Source organism: Haliaeetus leucocephalus, unplaced genomic scaffold (assembly GCF_000737465.1).
Source record: "Haliaeetus leucocephalus isolate CR32 unplaced genomic scaffold, Haliaeetus_leucocephalus-4.0 Scaffold295, whole genome shotgun sequence".
In the NCBI taxonomy this organism is placed as follows: domain Eukaryota; kingdom Metazoa; phylum Chordata; class Aves; order Accipitriformes; family Accipitridae; genus Haliaeetus; species Haliaeetus leucocephalus.
In genome coordinates this window covers 9,771,197-9,789,197 of record NW_010972731.1, presented here as the reverse complement: position 1 = coordinate 9,789,197, position 18,001 = coordinate 9,771,197, and the positions used below count along the sequence as shown (strand labels likewise).

General features: G+C 49.3%; 2 protein-coding genes across 5 annotated transcripts in view; one reads left to right on the top strand and one right to left on the bottom strand.

Moving 5' to 3' along the window:
* Positions 1-345: 345 nt before the first annotated feature.
* DCTN5 (dynactin 5 (p25)) lies at positions 346-7,780 on the bottom strand. Of its 4 annotated transcripts, none has more exons than XR_774546.1 (8): positions 7,676-7,780; positions 7,496-7,564; positions 6,928-7,046; positions 6,349-6,460; positions 5,605-5,707; positions 4,754-4,845; positions 1,275-1,846; positions 346-774 (listed from the first exon to the last, which is right to left on the bottom strand). XR_774546.1 is itself a non-coding variant. In XM_010570503.1 (7 exons), the coding sequence occupies exons 1-7, from the start codon at positions 7,721-7,723 to the stop codon at positions 1,826-1,828; spliced, it is 564 nt and encodes a 187-aa protein (XP_010568805.1). In that variant the 5' UTR covers positions 7,724-7,780; the 3' UTR covers positions 346-1,825. The 4 variants fall into 4 exon arrangements, 2 of the variants coding, with proteins under 2 accessions (XP_010568805.1, XP_010568807.1); XR_774545.1 differs by having other exon boundaries at positions 346-1,426; positions 1,551-1,846; XM_010570503.1 differs by having other exon boundaries at positions 346-1,846.
* Positions 7,781-7,886: 106 nt separating this feature from the next.
* The window catches only part of PALB2 (partner and localizer of BRCA2), a 13,293-nt gene continuing 3,178 nt past the window's right edge, over positions 7,887-18,001 (top strand). The window contains exons 1-13 of the mRNA XM_010570627.1: positions 7,887-7,950; positions 8,026-8,085; positions 8,184-8,265; positions 8,646-10,568; positions 11,347-12,155; positions 12,783-12,866; positions 14,019-14,180; positions 14,629-14,714; positions 14,994-15,155; positions 15,327-15,443; positions 15,814-15,901; positions 16,928-17,076; positions 17,891-17,999. Coding sequence (XP_010568929.1) covers positions 7,897-7,950; positions 8,026-8,085; positions 8,184-8,265; positions 8,646-10,568; positions 11,347-12,155; positions 12,783-12,866; positions 14,019-14,180; positions 14,629-14,714; positions 14,994-15,155; positions 15,327-15,443; positions 15,814-15,901; positions 16,928-17,076; positions 17,891-17,999 — 3,885 coding nt within the window. The 5' untranslated portion in view covers positions 7,887-7,896. The remainder of the gene's footprint in view (positions 7,951-8,025; positions 8,086-8,183; positions 8,266-8,645; positions 10,569-11,346; positions 12,156-12,782; positions 12,867-14,018; positions 14,181-14,628; positions 14,715-14,993; positions 15,156-15,326; positions 15,444-15,813; positions 15,902-16,927; positions 17,077-17,890; positions 18,000-18,001) is intronic.

The following is an 18,001-nucleotide window of genomic DNA, read 5'->3' as shown; positions in this document are numbered from 1 at the left end:
GCGGCGGCAGGAGGAGCGGGCAGGCGCTGCCCGATTCAAACGCGGCCCCGGAGCGTTACGCGCCCGCGGCCGCTCCCCATTGGCCGAGAGGATTTAAAATCCACGCCGCCCGCCGCGGGGCACCATGGGAGCGCCCCCCCCTCCCTCCCCTTAAAGAGACAAGCGCCGTCAGCGTAGTGGGCGGGGCGGGGCGGGGCGGGGCGGGCACGGCGCGGGTGCTTTCGGCGGCCGTTGGTTGCGGGCACGCGCGGCAGGAGGGCGGCCGTGGGACACGCGTGGGGTCGTTCCACGGGGAGGGGAGGGCGGGGGGGTGTCGTTGTCCCCCGACCGGCACCACCTCCGCTCTGCTTGCACCCGTTTCTCCGCGCCCACGGGGGTGCGTGGGTGGGTGGGCAGCGTTCCCGAGCACGGGACAGGAGGTGGATTTTTGTGGGGGGGAACCGGGAGTCGGAGTTGGGGCCTTCTCCTCTTGCGCTGGCTGCCGCGCATCCCAACCTCGGGCGCTGGCAGCGTCTATGGCTCGCCACATGTACCCCAGAACCCAGTCCTTCGCCCAGCGTTTATTCCGTGGAATCCCACCCACTCCGGGTGGCTCCGTGTCACCTCGGGTGACCTTTGCCGGTTGAGCGTGGCTGTGCCCGACCTCGTTAACCAGCTCTCCCGCTGACCCCACGACAGCCCCGGGGCCCCCTGAGCTGCTCCCGTGTTCAGACACCACGGGCCAAGAGAGGTAACCGCATCGGAGCTTCTCAGCCCTTCACCTGGTCTTGCTGCCTGCTGGCGCAGAACAGAACGCCAAGGAAAAACAACCAAAAACTGCACAAAAACACAGCTATAGCACCTCAGCCCGCAAGCCTGCTTTCTCCCTCCAGGCTCACACAGTCCCACCCTGCTGAAACCAGCGACTTTCCCTTGCATGGCTCCCCTTCCCCGTCAGTGAAAGCTGTTTCTTTCAGCCCTGGCTAATGAAGAATAGATGGTCCTGCGTGCTTTTGCAACGTGCCGGACCCATGGGCGCTGCAGATGACGCCCAGCTAGCCTTTAACTACTGACACAAGCCACTGACTGCCCCAAGGTGGCTCGGGGAGTCCAGCAGATGGGACCAAGCCATGAGCCCCGCAGATCACTGCAGCCAACAGTTAAGCTGTTATTCCCCCAGGAATCTCAGGAAATTCTCAGGAAATCCTGCTCCATGCAAAGCAGACATGGCCTCCACTCAGTGACTTTGTCCCCGCACAGACCCTCACAGGCAGCAGCTCTTTGCCATTCCTTACACTGACCAGCTGCGACTCCAAAGAGCCATTGGCATCAGCGCCTCTCGCAGCCGACAGTGGACAGGGGGTGAAAGAGCAGGAGTACATATCCCAGGACTCCCACTGCCCTGCAATAAAAGCAGCACAGCCCGCCAACCTTGGTTCAGAGCAAACTGGAGTAAAGCACATAGGATCAATGAAGCAATACAGCGACTCAGTGTTTGAAGTGATCACTGTTTGTACAAGATTCCTGAAAGAAGGGGTTTCCCTCTCTGAGGGGCACGCTTCCCCACGCACCTGCAGCTCCGCTTTGGCTACGCAGCAAAGCCCTCCCTTGGAAGTCACGTTTTATTGCACTGCACTAGGCTGAATGTCACCATCAGAAACGCGTAATTCCCCGGGGCTGTAGTAGCACGCTGCAACCTACTGACGCTCCATCTTTGCAGAGCTGGCAGAGGCGTAGAGGTGAGCCCAGGTCAGAGGGATGCTTCAGAGGACAGGAGGATAAAGTGGCCAAATCTAAGGAATATTAACAGTGCTGGGTGTTTGAGATCTTCAGTGGTGACTTGGTTTTAGACCCTGGCAGAGGCCACCTTAACAGAGACAATAAAAGAGGTTTTAATTAAGGCAGAAGGGCCGGCTCAGCCTGCTAGGAAGACTAGGCCAAGAAACGTGCCAGTAACTGCAGTGATGCACCCCTCCGTGCACTGCAGCTGTGCTCCTCAAGTGATCACTCAGACTCTTCCAGCTGCCGTCCCATTCCCACTCTCAAACTCGCATCCCTTAATTTGGCAGCTGCCTCTTCCCACCCCTCTCCCATGCCAGCAGCCTAGCTTTGTGCTGCCCAACTGCGGCCATTAATCAAGCGATCCCGGTGAAACGTCCTGTGTGGTGTTGAAACTTTGAAGTGACACCATGGCAACACAGCACACACAGCCCCCTCCTGACCAAACACAGCTCGGCTTCCCACGCTCCAAGAGACAGCCAACAGCAAGTTAACAGGGCAAAGGAGTACTTGAGAGTGGCAGCGTAAACCCCTAAACATCTGACTTGCAGGAAATCTTGCAGAAATCCCCAAACCTGCCAGGTCTTGTGACCCAGGAGGCCTCCTATAGCCCCTCACTGCAAATGGCTTCTGCAAGGGCTAGTCAGATTCTGGACAGCAGGAACTAAAGGTTTTTGGAAACTGAAGTTAACTGGGAAGCTGCCTGTAGTACAAACACAAGGAACACTTAATACTTTTTCATGTAGGTAGAAAAAGTGGTGAGCCTGGGCCTTCCACATGGACATCCCCCCAAACCCACATGAAATCGCAGGAAGAACACAGCCTCCTTCTGCGCTTGTCTCCATGCCCACTTTGGGAAGGCTGGAGGAACACAGCTGCTATTGAACAGGCATTTCCAGCTAGTATGGGACTAGGTGGTACAACGGTCCTGCTGAATCTGGCCTTGCTAGTAAAACATTTCACCTCTGTTGAAACCAGACCTAACTGAGCCACTGCACCAGACAGCTCAGCAGTACCAGCCCCGCTGTTGCAGCTTCAAGACAGAATCTCATCTTCTTGTCCCAGCTGTGCTCCCTGCCCAGAGAAGCTGGCTCCAGCTCCTGCTGTTTCACAGAGGTGCAAAAGCAGAGTCATGCTATCTGGGATGGCTAGACCCAAAAAGTAGGCCGTTTCCAAGTGCATGAAGCAACACTACCAGAGCTACTGCTCTACCAAATAGGTGTGCCTAACATTTCAGTGCTGAAGAGAGGATTTTACAGTCACCCTAGTGACTGAATAGAAGCAAAGACACTCTGTGTCAGAGCCATTATAAAACAAGAATGCTGGAATCATTTGTGGGTGAAAGTCATCAGCTCAGAGGCAGAAAGAAGCTGTTTCACACTGTACTTCACTTTTTTAATGTGTTGACACTGTAATAGTCAGTAACAGCCTGTAATAGTCACAGAACAAGAGACTGCCACTTGCGTGCCCAGGCACAGCAGAAACCTCACTCTAGTCTCAAGTTTGATTTGAGGAGTCACAACCTTGAGTCACTTGAACAACTGAAGAGTCTTTAATTTATGTACAGTAAAAATACAACCAAACCAGTCAGTGGTTTTACATTTGATTAGCAGTAGTTACTACACTCTTTTAGTACTTGCACAGCTGTTTGCTATTGAAGGTGTATCAGTACTTTGCATTATACAGAACAGCTGAAGGCTCCAGGGCTGCTGATCTCACAGCCATACACCTACTACGTAACTAATATGCGTCCTGGCCCCCAGCTGCTACACTACAACATGCAGGAGCCCCAGTTTTACAAGCTAGAGAAGGACGATGCTAAGCTTTAATTAGAACACAATCAGAGCAGGCAGATTCACTTTTAGCCAGTTGTCTGGTACTGAGTCAGGTACACACAAGTGTCAGCTGCCTCCAACCTTCACAGACCTGCTCCCAGCAAGAATTATTCCTGCTCTATTACATGTCCAAAGTGAAATGTTCACTCTTTACAAGAAGTCTGAAACTCCTTTTTAAGTTTTACAATGCAGAAAAGCACCAAAGAGCTTTCTGCAAGTATACACACCAGGTAATAAATGGGGACAATTGCAGCATTCTCTCACCCACCTCCAGTTTCTGCTTTTAATTACCCACTTTCTCCTGCACCGAATTCTGTGAGTGACATGGCAATCCTCCTTCCAAAGCTCTTTGGCTCTTTAAAGTCTGCGATGTTCAGGAAACAGAACGTGCATTGGCCACAAGAATGCTAACCCTGCGTGACGGGTGAGAGCATAGTACCAATGTCTACTTCAAGAGCTAAAGGCTAAGAAGCATCCTGCCAGGCAAGGCATAGAAAGACAGGTTTCAATGTCAGCCAAAAGTCCTAAAGCCAATCCCAGGATGATGAATGATATCCTGTTCCTACAGGAGAGAATCTCAGTCCACAGGGAGAAAAGGAAGAGGCCATCCACCTCAACACACAGGCCTAGAGAGCAGCAAATATTTTTCCAAAGGGAAGCACTGGATCTAATGAACCCTAGTAAGTAACTGCCGGTAACACACACATCAGCCACACAGCACTTCTGTTCTAGGATGGAGATTGCTTCTAGCAAATGTAAACCCACTTGCTTTGGGTTAGGAACAAAACTGACATGAAAGACAGGCTTAGGCTGCAGAGTATATGCTGTCAACTCTGCCTTCTTCCCCAGCTGCAATGAGGAGATGCTGCCCTTCAGGGAATTGTATCAGCTTTCCTAGCTCCATAACATTTAATGGCACAACTCAGACAACATGGAATGAATTACATTCAGATGAGCATACAAAGTTTAAACAACATGACACAGCAGCTTTCACGAGGGACTGCTTGGCCAGACCATTAGTGTTGAGGAACGCTCACGGAACTGCTCAGGAAGAGCAGAGGACCGTGCCCTGCTCTCACTGAACAATATCCCTCTCCCTGCCCCCAGAATACTCCTGCGTGCCTTTACTGCTCTGAAACATGGTAAATAGGCTACTAGACCTGAGTGAGTGGCAAGAACTTCTGGTAATAGCTCTTTGTAACGTCAATCATGAGTTCCTGGGTACATTCTGGGAGTTCCCCAGAGAAGAGTCCTGGAAGAAGAACAAGAGTATGACCATCAGTGTTCTTGCAGGAGAAAGCAGAAATAAGCTTATATTCAACATTCAGAGCAGTGACTTTGAATTGTAAGTAAATACTAATAGAACAGCAACGGGCTCTTCTCTCATGTTGAGCAATACAGTACAATCGTTGCCATCGTACCCCCTGGGGCAGTCGTCAGACAGACTGTTGCAGCTGGGTCCTGTAACAGCTTCCGCTGTTCCCCATAAAATACTATCAGAAGATAAACGACGGAGCGTGCAATTTGTACAATGAGATCTCCGGCACAGCCAGGTCAACAGGTGGGAACTAAACATTCATATACCTCAGTTTAATGTACCTCCCTCCCTATTAACATATGAATAATGAGCAAGTGGATTTCCTACAGTGTGAACCACTGAAATGCCTGCACAACCAGAAACCACAGGAGGAGAAGGAGTGCTCCCTCTGCCAGAGCCCAATGCCTATTGGGTTCTAGATGCCTGAAAAGCTGCGTTACTTACTGTACAGGATGGCCACAGATGGCATCCTAGTAATACTGTTCCGAATAAACGTGTACCACCTACCTAGCATATACTAAAGCAGCAAGTTTCACAAGTTAAAGTTGTTACTTTTCAGTTCGCCAAGTGCCCTATACCTTTACTTCTAGGCGCTAAATGCTAACAGGCAGCTTTGTCATAGCAATCTCATTTTAAAGTAAGAATATCCATGTTATCCACACTTCTGTGCAAGTAAAGTTAGAGGGAGCATACCTGGGCAGCCCGAGAAGACTGTGAAAGGTGGGACTACCGTTTCAGGAGGTAGTACTGTGTTGTCCAAGATTTTGCAGCAGTCTTTCAAAACGCATCTACGACCCTAAAACAGAGATTAGGTAAAGTTATACTTAAAACATTATATGCTTTTGCTTATTACTGGTAAGCAACCTAAACTTCAACAAGTTTAACTGCTCAAAACACATCCTGTATAAGGGATCACAAGAATAAATCCTTACCCTGACTGAATGCTCTTCCCAACGCAATTAACCTTCTTTCTTTTTTGAGGAAAAAGTCCGTTTGCTCTCGACTAACACGTGTACGGGCAGCTGCATATTAACACGTCAATGTCCAAACTGGAGCCTAAAACCCGAGTCATGCAGTAACGTAGCAAGGCCTTCTCTAACGCAGACAACAGTAACATTGGCTATTTTGTATTATTTGCATAGAAACACAATTCCAGTTCTATTTGTGGAAAGGCTGCCTTCCCCAGACAGTCCCATTAGCCACAGGGACAATATTGTTGGGACGGACTTTCCAAACAGTGGTCAGCTGAACCTGCTATCCTCAGAAAAGCAAAACTGAAAGCACCGCTTTCTGTGGAGAAGGAAGAGGAAGAGAAAGGAACAGTGCAGTGTTAAGTATGCTTGCTCCAGCCAGTTGGTGCAGATACCTCTGCGCTGTTTTTACAAAGCCTCAACAGCGCTCAGGAGTTTAAAGAAAAGACTGAGAAATGACACTCACAATAACACAGTTCTTGCCTATGTGGACATAGGAGCCAATCTGGGCTGCATTGACAACACAGTCCTCTTCTATGAAGACGTGATCACCGATGTGGAGTGGGAAAAAAGCCACCCTGCAACAGGAGAGTTATTTGCTCAGGTGTACAATAGACAGACCGATCTGCAACACTGTTAGACCCAAAATCACACTGTGGAGTCTCCTGTCTCCAGCTGGACTACCAGAGGTAGATTTGATGCTAAGGAAGATAGAACAGTAGCTGGTCTTTCTCATGTCTTTCTAAAGGATGGCCCAAATGAGCAACAGGAAGGTGTTGTGAATAAACAAAGAACAAGTGAAACAAGTTCTTCCCTTAGCTATTTTAATATATCCCAGCCCTCCCCATAGTACGGTCTGAAGGGAATGCTAACCCTCAAGGCAAAGCTGAAAGTTTGAGGAAAAGGCAGGTTTAGAGGGATGTATTTCTGCAAATTGCTGCAAAAAGAACACAGCCCTCTCAGTACAGATCTCATCCGAGCCAATATATTTTTTCAGGTATATAGATTTTAGCCTCAGTCTCCCTAAAGGAAGGGGACCTCTTACCCTTTACTAAACTTCTTGAAGGGTGGTCTAATGACACTGCGGCTTTTCACCACGCAATGTCGTCCAACCCGCACGTTTGCCAGGTCACCACGGATGATGCAGTCATTCATAACTATTGTCTGGAGAAGAAGAGAAATAAATGAACTCCAATTTCTACCTGGCTTACCAGTTACAATACAGACTCACACAGAGGTCAGGCCACCCCAGCACAATTACAGACGATTCCTTTAGTCAAAAGAAAAGCGAGAACAAAGCAAACGCACAGGAGCCTGGAACCGCCAGTTGTGCTCCCATCGTGCCAGTGAGCTGCACAGAGTGAGCCAATGCGCAAAGCGAGGCTTAAGCACAAACAGAAAGACGTTGTCCCACGGATAAAAACATCACGATCTGGTCGCACGTCGAGCTCCGGTACCGCCGGGCCGATAGCGGTTGTCAGCGGGTAGCAGCGCAGCGCGGGTGCTGCTGCGGTGGTGACAGGGACCCCGCGGCTCGGCCGAGCTGCTGGGCGGAACGAGGTACCGGGGCGGGGGTGAGGAATACCGCAGCCCCCTCCCTCCCCACCGCCTACCTTGCCATTGAGAACGATGTTCTGGCTGCCGCACAGCACGGACTGTCGGCTCACCTTATTGCCGGACGCCTGCGGGGAGAAGGGACGGGTCACCGCGGCCGCCTCCCGCGCCCCACCGCCACACCCCCGGGCCTCAGCGAGCCCGACTCGGCCCCCTCAGCCGCCCCGGCCGCCCCGCACCGTCTCGATGTACTCGGACTTGTTGTAGAGCATCTCGCTCAGCTCCATGGCGGCGGCGACGCCGCTTCCGCACAGCCACTCCCGACTTCCGACACGTCACTTCCCTCCCCGCTACCGCCAGCCAAGCGCTTCCGCCGCGGGCTCGGCCTATGGCGGCGCGGTTGCCATGGCTACGCACCGCCCGCTTCCCGCGGGAGGCGGCGGCGGCGGGTCCGGCCGCCATGGAGGGTCCGGCAGGCGGCGGGGAGGCCCTCAGCGGCGCCGAGAAGGAGAAGGTGAGGGGCCGGGAGGGAGCGAGGCCCGGGGCGGCGCGGCGCGGCGGTGCCAGCCCGGTGCGTTGTGTCTTGCAGCTGAGGGAGAAGCTGGCGCTGCTGAGGAGGGAGTACAGCGAGACCGTCAGCCGGCTGCGGGTGAGCGGAGCGGGCCGGAGGGGGGGCCGGCACCGGTCGGGCGCGGGAGGGGGTGGCGGGAGGCCGGTCCCAGCCCGGCGCCGGTCTTGTCTCCGCAGCGGGCCCGGCGAGCCGAGCGAGCCAGGAGCCACGGCCGGGGCACGGCGGCGGATGGAGACCGGCGGGAGCGGAGCCCCGCAGGTAGGAGCCGGCCGCCGGCTTACCGCTTCGGGGGGGGGGGGGGGTTACCCCCGTCGCCCTTTTGTGCCCTCGCGGCCCGGGGACGGGCCCCAGCTCTGCTGAGCGCCTCGCTCCCGGCTCCGCTGTCTCCTCTCTGCGGCTGCTGCCACGTCCCCCGGCCCCCCCACAGCCGCTCGGGGCCTCCCTGGCGCCGCTGAACCGTGACCTGCAATAACGTGTCCTCTCCTTTCCTCCTCCCCAGGTCCGCAGTGCTCCCTGATCCTACCTGTAAGATGCCACTCTTTCTCTCCTAACAAAATCGTCTAGTTTTATTGTGTGATGCTTTTCTTGGACGGGGCTTTGCCGGGAGCCCTTTACACATATGACGTTTTTTCCCACAGGTTCTAGAGATAACGTATCTCCTAGTGCTGACAAACATGAAACCTCTCAGTTACACGCTAAAACCTGCTTTGATCTCAGCACAGAGAAGAAAACGTCTGTCACATTTAAACACGTTCCCGAATTCTCCAACAATGAGGTTAGCCTGCAGGACGGCTCACAGGCAGAAAGCGTACAGGCTAGCCAGGAAAACCTGTGCTGTGGAATCGTTAGGCCTGCCCCTGCAGAGAAAAAAACCCAAACCTCCAGAAGCTTGATGAAGCTGAGGAGACGGACGAAGGCCCTGGTGTCTGAGGAAAGGGAAGCAGTGCGTGATGTCTATCTAGTCAACGCCGATGAAAAGGTGAAAAATCAAATTGCCAGTACAGAGGAACTTCGGTCACCAGTCTTCAGGCGAAGCGGCCTCTCGAACACTGAGGAAAACGCTCAAAGAGCATCCAGACCAGCACTTGTGCAGAGAGAAGAAAACAGTTCCACTCCTCGCAATGCAGCATTAGGGGTTGTACAAGAGATGCTTGAAGACAGTGTCCCTCCAGGAGTGCCTGAGCTGTTCCCGTGTGCACTGAGTGACAGCAGTGATGTCTGGCAGCCTGAGTCCCCAAGTGCTGTGGCCGCATCTGATAACTGTGAGCCTGCATGGCTGTGTTCAGGGAACAGCGACTCTGTTTTACTGGATACCAGTGGTGATGGAGGAACAGAATCCTCCAGTATAATAAAACAAATGGACAGTGAGAGTATGGCTGAAGATCAGGGAGAATTACATAGGCTCTTGGATTTAATGTCAGAAAATGAAGTATTGCCCACTGGTGGAAATAACGATATAATTAACAACAGCAAAAGCCACGAAGGAGATCAAAGTGACACTGATAGCTTAAATCTCTTTCCTACAGATCTTGCTCTGGGCAATGCTGAAGAACTGTTGGAGAATCAACAGCTTGAAATTCAGTCAAAACTTTCTCACCCAGAAAAGGTGACTACTCCTGAAAGCACACTGAACTCTTGCACAGTGGTTGAAGGGCTTCTCTTTCCGGTTGAATACTACGTCAGGACAACTCGACGCATGTCTAACTGTCAAAGGAAAGTGGACCTTGATGCTGTAATTCTTAGCCAGCTGGGCAGAAGCAAAAAAGGTCAGCGAAGTAAGTGCAAGCAGAAGGATGCAAATTCAAGTTGGCCCTCCCAAGAAAGAGTTGAAAATTATTTGGAGTCAGGGGTCACGCCGTTCCCTTTTCTTGGTGCAGAAAATGATCCAGCAAATTCAAGTAGTCCTCAGAAACCTCTTCCTGCGTCCAGTGGTAGCAGCACTTCCCTTGGATCAATTTCTCAAAACAGCATCGCTAGCACAAAGCGAGACCAGAGACAATCACAGAGGAAACAAAAGGGAAGAAGAAAGTCTACCTGCAAACCCCCTGTGCATCAAGTGTCACAGGAACTTACAGGGAGTTTGGATGTCACAACGAGGGAAAGCAGTAATCTGCTGTCAAATGAGTGTCAGAGTGAAAAGGAAAACTGTGAGGCTAGTCTTGAAAAATCATCTTCAGATGAGAGAAGGTTGTCTGCTGCTGCTGCTGCTCTTGGGTCTGGAGAGACAGAAGTGACTGGTGCTATACAGCCAATGAGTGTTGATCCTCCTCCTGGTGGAAGCCAAGTGCTTGGCAAATGCCGTAAGAGTCTATTAGAACAGGTTCAAAATCCTCTTCAGAACAGCGATCCTCTGAACCCAGGGAATGAAGCTTTTGCTAGCCGTATAGGAGATCTGGAAGCCAACTTAACTGTGCATGAGGCTGGTAAACATCCAGTGGAGCATGTTAAGGATCAGCAAGTGCAAGGAGCCCACAGGGCTGAGGAGCTTCTAGCGATTAATGTCCCTCCACGCCGCTCCCTGCGTTCCTCAGTGAGACAGAGAGCCAGTCAAGTCTCAAAAGGTACTTCATCAAATATAAGCACTCCCTAATACTACAGTCTGAGAGGAAGGCAGGGAAATGTTCCAGTGAGTGCATGCACTGCTGTTCACGCCCTGCCGTAAATTTTTATTCAAGAAAATCTGATATGGGTTAACTATTATTTTTTTAAAATAAGAGAGATTTTTTAAAAATTTAGATCATTGTGGAGCCAATGTTCCTTGAACAACTCCAGAAACTTCTGCTTCAGCACAGTGATCAGGAGTGAACAGCAGTGCATGGATGGAGGAGCAGGGCCGAGAACTTAAGCTGCCTTTGCTGTTGGAGCAAATGTTGTGCACACTGGACCTGATTTTCCATCAAATGGATGTAAATCCGTTTCTCCAACTAAGTCTGTGTATTAATGATATTTCTTTTTTTTTTTTTTTTTTAATGCTGACAAGTGTGAAACACAAAGAGTAGCGTTACAGTCTGAGGGTCTGTGAATATTGTGAAAAGAGAAAGTGTTTGGAGAAAACCAAACAAAACAAACTGACCAAGCACTTGGTTAATTCTGGCAGTCTTTGGCAATGATAGTTTAGCTGAAGGCTTGATGTAGAGCAATTGCAGAGTGTAATGTCTTTCCAGAAAAGTGCCACTTCCATGTGTTAAGATGGATATGGCTGTTTTTTTTTTGCCTTTTTTTTTTTTTTTTTTTTTAATGGAAAATAGATTAGAGTGGCACTCTGGATGAGAGATTCTGAAAAGGCTAGTTGCCGGTTATTTTATGATGTGATGTTCTCTCTTGTATTCGTTTGTCTAGATGAGAGCAAAAGAGGATGTAGCTATCCAGTGGGTTCAGAGGGTCCTGCTTCTCTTGGCCTCCCTGCTATGGACACCAATACTTGCAGCTCTCCCTTCTCCTTCCGCAGTCTCCAGTGGCTGGCCCCCAGACTGGGTATCAGAGACTTTCACTTACCCGATGAGGAATTTGGACTACTGAAACTTGAGAAATTAGAATCTTCTCCTGTGAATGACTTGGAGGCTTTTGTTCCTAGTGTGTTTGGAGATGGTGTGGCTTCAGAGGATGCACAAGATGCACAAATGAATCCAGAAGAAAAAAGTCTCGAAAGTAATTTGATTTCACCTTTCAAAAATGGATTGCCCAAGTTACCTCCTGTAGAAAGCCCAGCTTCCAAGAAGGAACTTTACACCCATGAATTGCTATTTACTCCCATGGGGACTGTCTTAGCTGGTGCTCCCACTCAGCCTGAGTCTCTGATTTCCTCATCTGTTTTCCCTGTTGTGGGTGCAACCCCAGCTGTTTTACCATCAGTATGCAGCGAGGTCTTCCCCAACACACCTTCTGTACCTCCCTTGCAAGCAAGCCCACACTCCTCCAAAGAGGCATCTGCCCAGTTTGTGGATGATGGGAAATGCAAAGACTCTGCCATTCCACTGTACTTGGACAGCTGTGGTGCAGGATCTGCTAGAAGAGAGGAGGAACAAGGTACAACATTTCCCTTAGAAGCTGAAAGAGGTCCTGATAAATCCGATGAGGCTGTGGCCTTGGACAAGCATCAGCAGTTGGAGAGCAAACAGCAGAGATCCTGCAGAGCTTCTCCTGAACAGGTGACAAGCTGCCCTCTTTGCCAAGGGTACTAAGCCAGCGGTTTTGTGGGTGAATCCCCTTTTCCAGAGTCTCACCTGACTTCAGGGGAAAGACCTCTTTGCATGCTAGCCCTGCATGCTGTCTTTTAGCTGACTTAGTAAATGTTTGGTTTTCATCTGTTGCCAAAGGTCTTTTGACCTCAAGAGAAAATTCTTTAAAATCCTGCTTGATGCAACTGGAGATGTGGGTTTCAGTGCTTATTGCAGGATGCATGTTTGAAATGTGTGTATGAACAAAAAGTTTCTGGCACCCCCATAGTGTTGGTCTACCTTAAGGAAAATTGTCAGCTAGGATTTGGTAGAAGAGATTAAATGACTCGCATGCGGGATGGGTACTAAGAGAATGACTTGTCTCTGAAGGCTGAGAGATGCGAAGTGGTGGTAAAAGACAATTTTCAGGTGAAACCAGGAAATAACCTGTCTGGGATCTCGTTTTTCAAAGACACGCAACTACAAAAAGAGGTGCTCCTACCATAGCTCTCCAGCAATGGCACACAGAGTGAATTCACGCTCCTGCCTCATTCTTGCAGGTGCTGAATGTCATTTCAAAGTTGAATTAGCCTCCTCATTCTTTCCTTGTTTGTGCAGGAAAAAGATGTAGCGGAACAGCTGACTCCAGTATTGCTCGATGGCCTGAGAGAAGAGAGCTTGCAGCTTGTATCAAAGCTAAAGGTGGGATAACATCAGATAATTGTTTACTGAGTCAGTAGCAGCTCTTTAATACCAAGTTTAAAAAAATGCAATAAAAAATGCGGACTGGCTAGTTGAACAAAGTAGATTGCTGTCTAATTTGATCAGTTCTGTCTTCACCTGTGGTAAAGCATGCTGAAAGGTTAGATTGCTGTATATCTCCTTTTGACTGATAAAGGATTTCAGTGTTTGTTTCTGAATAATGAATGTCTAAACACATGCAAGTTTCTTAACAAACAGAACTGCTGCATTTTTCTTCAGCCCCAGGTAAAATGATCTCAGCCCTTGTACCCCTGTTGCCTGCTCTGTGGCTCCCATGGCCTCCTGTCTCCATTTCAGGCACTAACTAACCCAGTAAGGAGCAAATTTTGTGGGGGACTACAGCACTGCCACATAAATGTGTTGATATTCACGCCCTTCTGGAGTGGAGCCTTGATTGCATATGCCATGACCAAGGCAAATCTGCCCAGGACTGTTTGCACAGCTGAGCTGTGGGCTCTTCATCCTGCAGTGGGGGCCTTTCACTGTCCTCTCTCTCGCAGCGGGTAGAGAAGGGTTGGCAGGCATGGAAGCAACATCTGTGGGAAAGCCCATTGAACTTGCTAGGGGCTGGGTCACCTCTAGCTTTTCCAAACCAAAGTGCAAAGTTTTGCTCCAGAAGCAAGCCTGGGGGGTTAGCATCACCAGCCAACAATAACATGGCCGAAGCTGAAAACTTTTTTACAAAGGAGAAGAGAAGGCCCTTGCTTTGTTCAGTTTTAAACTTAGTCTGTGCTACTGCAAGTCTTGTCTCCCATTTGTGCACCAAGGGAAGTAAGTGCATAACTGCAGGTAGGTGGCACTTGGAGCTTTGTTGTGGCTGTGCCATGGTACCCCCAGTCCTGTTCCAGCTCTGGACTCTGCCGGGTCCCTGTCATTTCAAATGACAAGTGACTTGTGTGAAAGTGAGCCTGCTCTGAGGGTGAAACCTTGGGGCCTTAGTGGCACTTTAATGAAAATTAAACTTTGTAAGCATTAAGTTTTAGCCTTCAAATTCTCATCACACTGAATGTCAAGCATTTTTCTCAGGCTGAGCCTCCAAGTTAGATAACCATGTCTATCAGAAGAAAACCAGTGCTGTTTTGTTTTGGACAGGATTCTTCAAGTTCCTGTGCCGTGGATGTGAGTACCATGTGGTGGGAAGCAGCTGGCTGCAGAGAGCTGTGCGTGGTGACTGCTTGTGAGAGTTCCGTCTCCCTGTGGAAACCGCTGGCATCCAACTGCTGGGGAAAGGTCTATACTTGGCAGCTCGGAGAGGTATGAACAACAATCCTTATTTCTAGAATTTAGGGCAACTTTCTTGTCCCAGATGTTAGTTCCCAAGATACAAGGAGTTTGCATTCTTAGGGGCAAGATAAGTTCTTTAGGTGGCGTAAGTTTTTCATTCCATCGGGCAACAGAGGAGAGTGATTTGCACTGCTGATGGAGAAGGCCAGTAGCTTGTGTGGTCGCATGTTATCTGCTGGAATTTGATACTTGTGTACTGAATGGTGGCTTATGCTCTTTCCCCTTACGCTCCCTGGAGACACTTTTTGTCTCATATCAACAGGGATTGTTTAGTTAGGTAAACAGCAGAGAGTTCAACATTGAAGTGTGCTTCTTCAGAGGGATCTGAAAATTAGTTCTGCTCCATATTGTTTCACTTGAAACACTCTAGAAAATGGGAATTTGTGGGTGACACTGACTTCTTGTTTTGCTGTCCTAGATTCCTGTAATACAGATCGTTCCTCTGCCGGACACCTGTAATCTCGTGTGTATAGCATTGGGAGATTTGGAGATTGGAGAAATAAGGTGTTGTATTTATTTCTTACTAGCGCTTTGCCCTGAATAGCTGCAGCTTAACTCTCCTCTTGTGTAGTGGTTAAAATGATCTCCTACTAATGTGTCACTTTCTCAGTTGCTTTAACAGTTGGAAAATATGGAAGGGATTTCTAAAAATCAGCTATAAAGACTTGCTTATTCGCCCCTAGAGGTGGTAGACTGTTTAAACATGTGCCTATTTTTATATGCTATGGTATGTTTTGAGTTATGCTTCCTTCTGTCATTAGGCGTACTTTTCTCTTCATTTAGGCTCTTGCTTTATTCTTCTGAGAATGACTCATTCAAGCAATCACTAGTAAAAACTGGAAATATAAAAGCTGTTCTTGGGCTAAAGGATAGGAGGCTGGTCAGCAGCAGCAGGACCGTGCAAGAGCAGCAAGTGGAGATAGTATCACTTTTAGAGACCCGAAGGTGAGTCTGCTGGTTTTGGGGTGGTCTCAGTGTGGCAGGTGGAAGAAAAGTGAGGAAACATCTCAGATGTAGAAAAGCGTCGGGTTCCTCTTCTTTCTGGAGGTGTGCTGAGTACAGAACACATACTTACTATTTTGACTGCCTTTTCTCACTTGCTAATCTGCTGTTCAGGAGCAAGGACGGACAGACTTTGATGCCCCCCGAAGAAACTGTTTTAGCTTTTGCTGAAGTAGAAGGAATGAGAGATGCCTTGCTTGGCACCACTGCAGTGAACAGCATTGTTGTTTGGTCAGTGTTTCCTTTGCAATTAAATGATGTAGCTTGCGAGTGTATGTGGTGGCTGTTACAGCTAGCTGCAGACGTTCTATAGGGGTGTTGGTTGGCCACAATTTGCCTGTGAAGTGGTAATTGTCAAAGGGCCTGCAGTCTGGCCCTTTAACTTCTGTACAGTTGGATAGATAGTGAATGCACTATGCTGCTATAATTCAACTTGCCATTGCATCATACTCATTACATCTCTTCCTGTGGCCTCTTGTCTTAGTTTGATTTATGTGGAATGAAAACTGTGTCCGTCTTGCATGGTGGTGTTAACTATGATTAGAAAATAGCATATAGAGGATGGAAACGCAGTCAGAATTTGTATTTTCACCAACCACAGGAATCTGAAAACAGGCCAGCTCCTGAAGAAGATGCACGTTGGTTATTCCTACCCAGCTTCCATCTGCCATCGAGCATATTCCGACTCTGTACGTATGTGAAATATGGCACACAGTTTATGCATGGGCTGCACTGACTAACTGTGGTGGGGACCTAAAGGATTAGGGTATCTAGAGTGGACTGAAATATCAGCTCTGTTTAGATACGCTGAAGATATTTCAAAGGAAAATAGGTTAACCAGGAGAAGTAAGCCACACTGGCTACCTCGGATTCTTGGCTTTCTGCAGTGTGCTATTAAAATGAGTGATGCATCAAAGTGCATTCAAAAGCAGCAGCATCTTGCACGTGGGAAGCAGCAGTACTGTTGCCCAGTGCTGGTGCTTGGTCTCTTCTATTTCACAAGTGGGTAGCTGCCAGCATGGTGATGGCACGCTGCCATTGTCGGAAAACCGATGTGAAGTGGTTATTATTTACATATATCCCCAAGGATATATGTAACTGTTTAAAACCAAGATTCATACTAATGATTCTTTCCTGCTTGCTTCCACCTGTGCTGTGATTCCCAACGAATTTTTGTGGTTTATCAAGGATTTGATTGTTTTCAGTGAGCATTTAACGTTTTGGGACAAGAGCGTCTTGTCCGGTAATGATGGCTTGAGTTAGACTCAGAATATCTATCCCAGCATATTTCATGCTGGCCTGTGGCTGTTCTCAGCACCGCCATTTTCAGCCGTGCTGGTTTGCATGGAATTCTTGTTAAATTTTAAGCTCCTAGGGATTAAAATGAGGTCCAGAAATTTTACTTTAAATGTCATCACATCCTTCCGCAAGTTTAGCTTTTTCAGACAGAAAGATTAGTGCATAAATCCATTGGGTCACTGAGCTGTCATTCTGCTGTATTGCATCAGCCCTTATCAGTCAGCAGCTGCTTTGGTTTTTATCTAATTTGATAAGGAAAGTAAACCATTTCCATTTTATCCAGTAAAAATAACGCATCACTGTCCGTGGGGCTTTGATTATAGAGAGAATGTAGCAATTAATTTTTGGAAAATTCTCTGGTTTCCTTTCCCCTTGTGCTGTTGTTGTTAGTGATGTATTTTTCCTCTGTGTATCAGGGCCTTCTGTTTGTTGTTTTAAGTCATCCACATGCCAAAGAGAGCGAGTCCTGTGGAAACCCCGCGTTCCGTGTGATAGCGTTCAACCCCAAAACAGCCAGGAGCACGGGAGTGATGTTCTCCTCCCTCCCACCTGGGCATGCTGGAAGGCAAGTACCTTGGGGACTCTGCGTGCTGGCTTCACGACTCCTTTGAGGTGGTTTTGGGGGAGGAATCGCTTAACGAGCGGAGCAGCCTGCTGGCAAGGATCCATTTGCCATCTTGCGAGTGATAAGGAGGCTGCGTCCGTCGCTGCCGTTTGCCCTGTACCTAGGCTGGAATGGGGCGAGGGTGTTGGCTGTTTCCTGCCCGTTTCCTGCGCCCGGCTGCGTGCTGACCTCTGAGCTCCCGGCCTCACCGCCTGGCAAGGGGCTCCGCTGACAAACGGGAGCGTTGATCTTCTGCGTGCTTATGCTTTTGTCTTTCTCCCCCTGCAAAGCGATTGTGGGAATGCTGTAACTGGGTTCATCGCACAAAAACCCCCTGGGAAAACGTCTGCAAATGAGACGTTCTGAGCCTCTGTGCTGTTAAAGAGCGCTGTGCTAGGTTTATTTGTCTTAAGCGGCTGTTTGCAGTCAGATGACCTTTCCCTTCCTACGTCTTGCATTTTGAAGCGTAAGCCATTTAGGACTCAGTCCCGCCATGCTCTGACACCCATCGTCATGCGTCCAGCGTGCACGGGTGTTAGCCGACTGAGGTCTTGGCTTACTGAACCGTTTTCAAGTACGTTCTGAGACCGAGGGAGGATTGTCTCGACATCCTTCCTTCTCGGGCACGCTGAAAACACAACACATAACGTTTGCCTGTTGGCTTAAATCTGCTCGCCGCTTTGCTACGTTAAAAGCTGGGTATTTTTGAAAAACGGTGCGATAGCGTTGCCACAAAGAAACCGCAGCGTCGTGACCCCTCTGTCTATGACCTTAGGTACCTGGAGGGTGACGTGAAGGATGCTTCGGCCGCAGCCGTGCTGACATCGGGAGCCGTGGCGGTGTGGGACCTGCTCCTGGGGCGGGGCACGGGCCTGCTGCCCCCCCG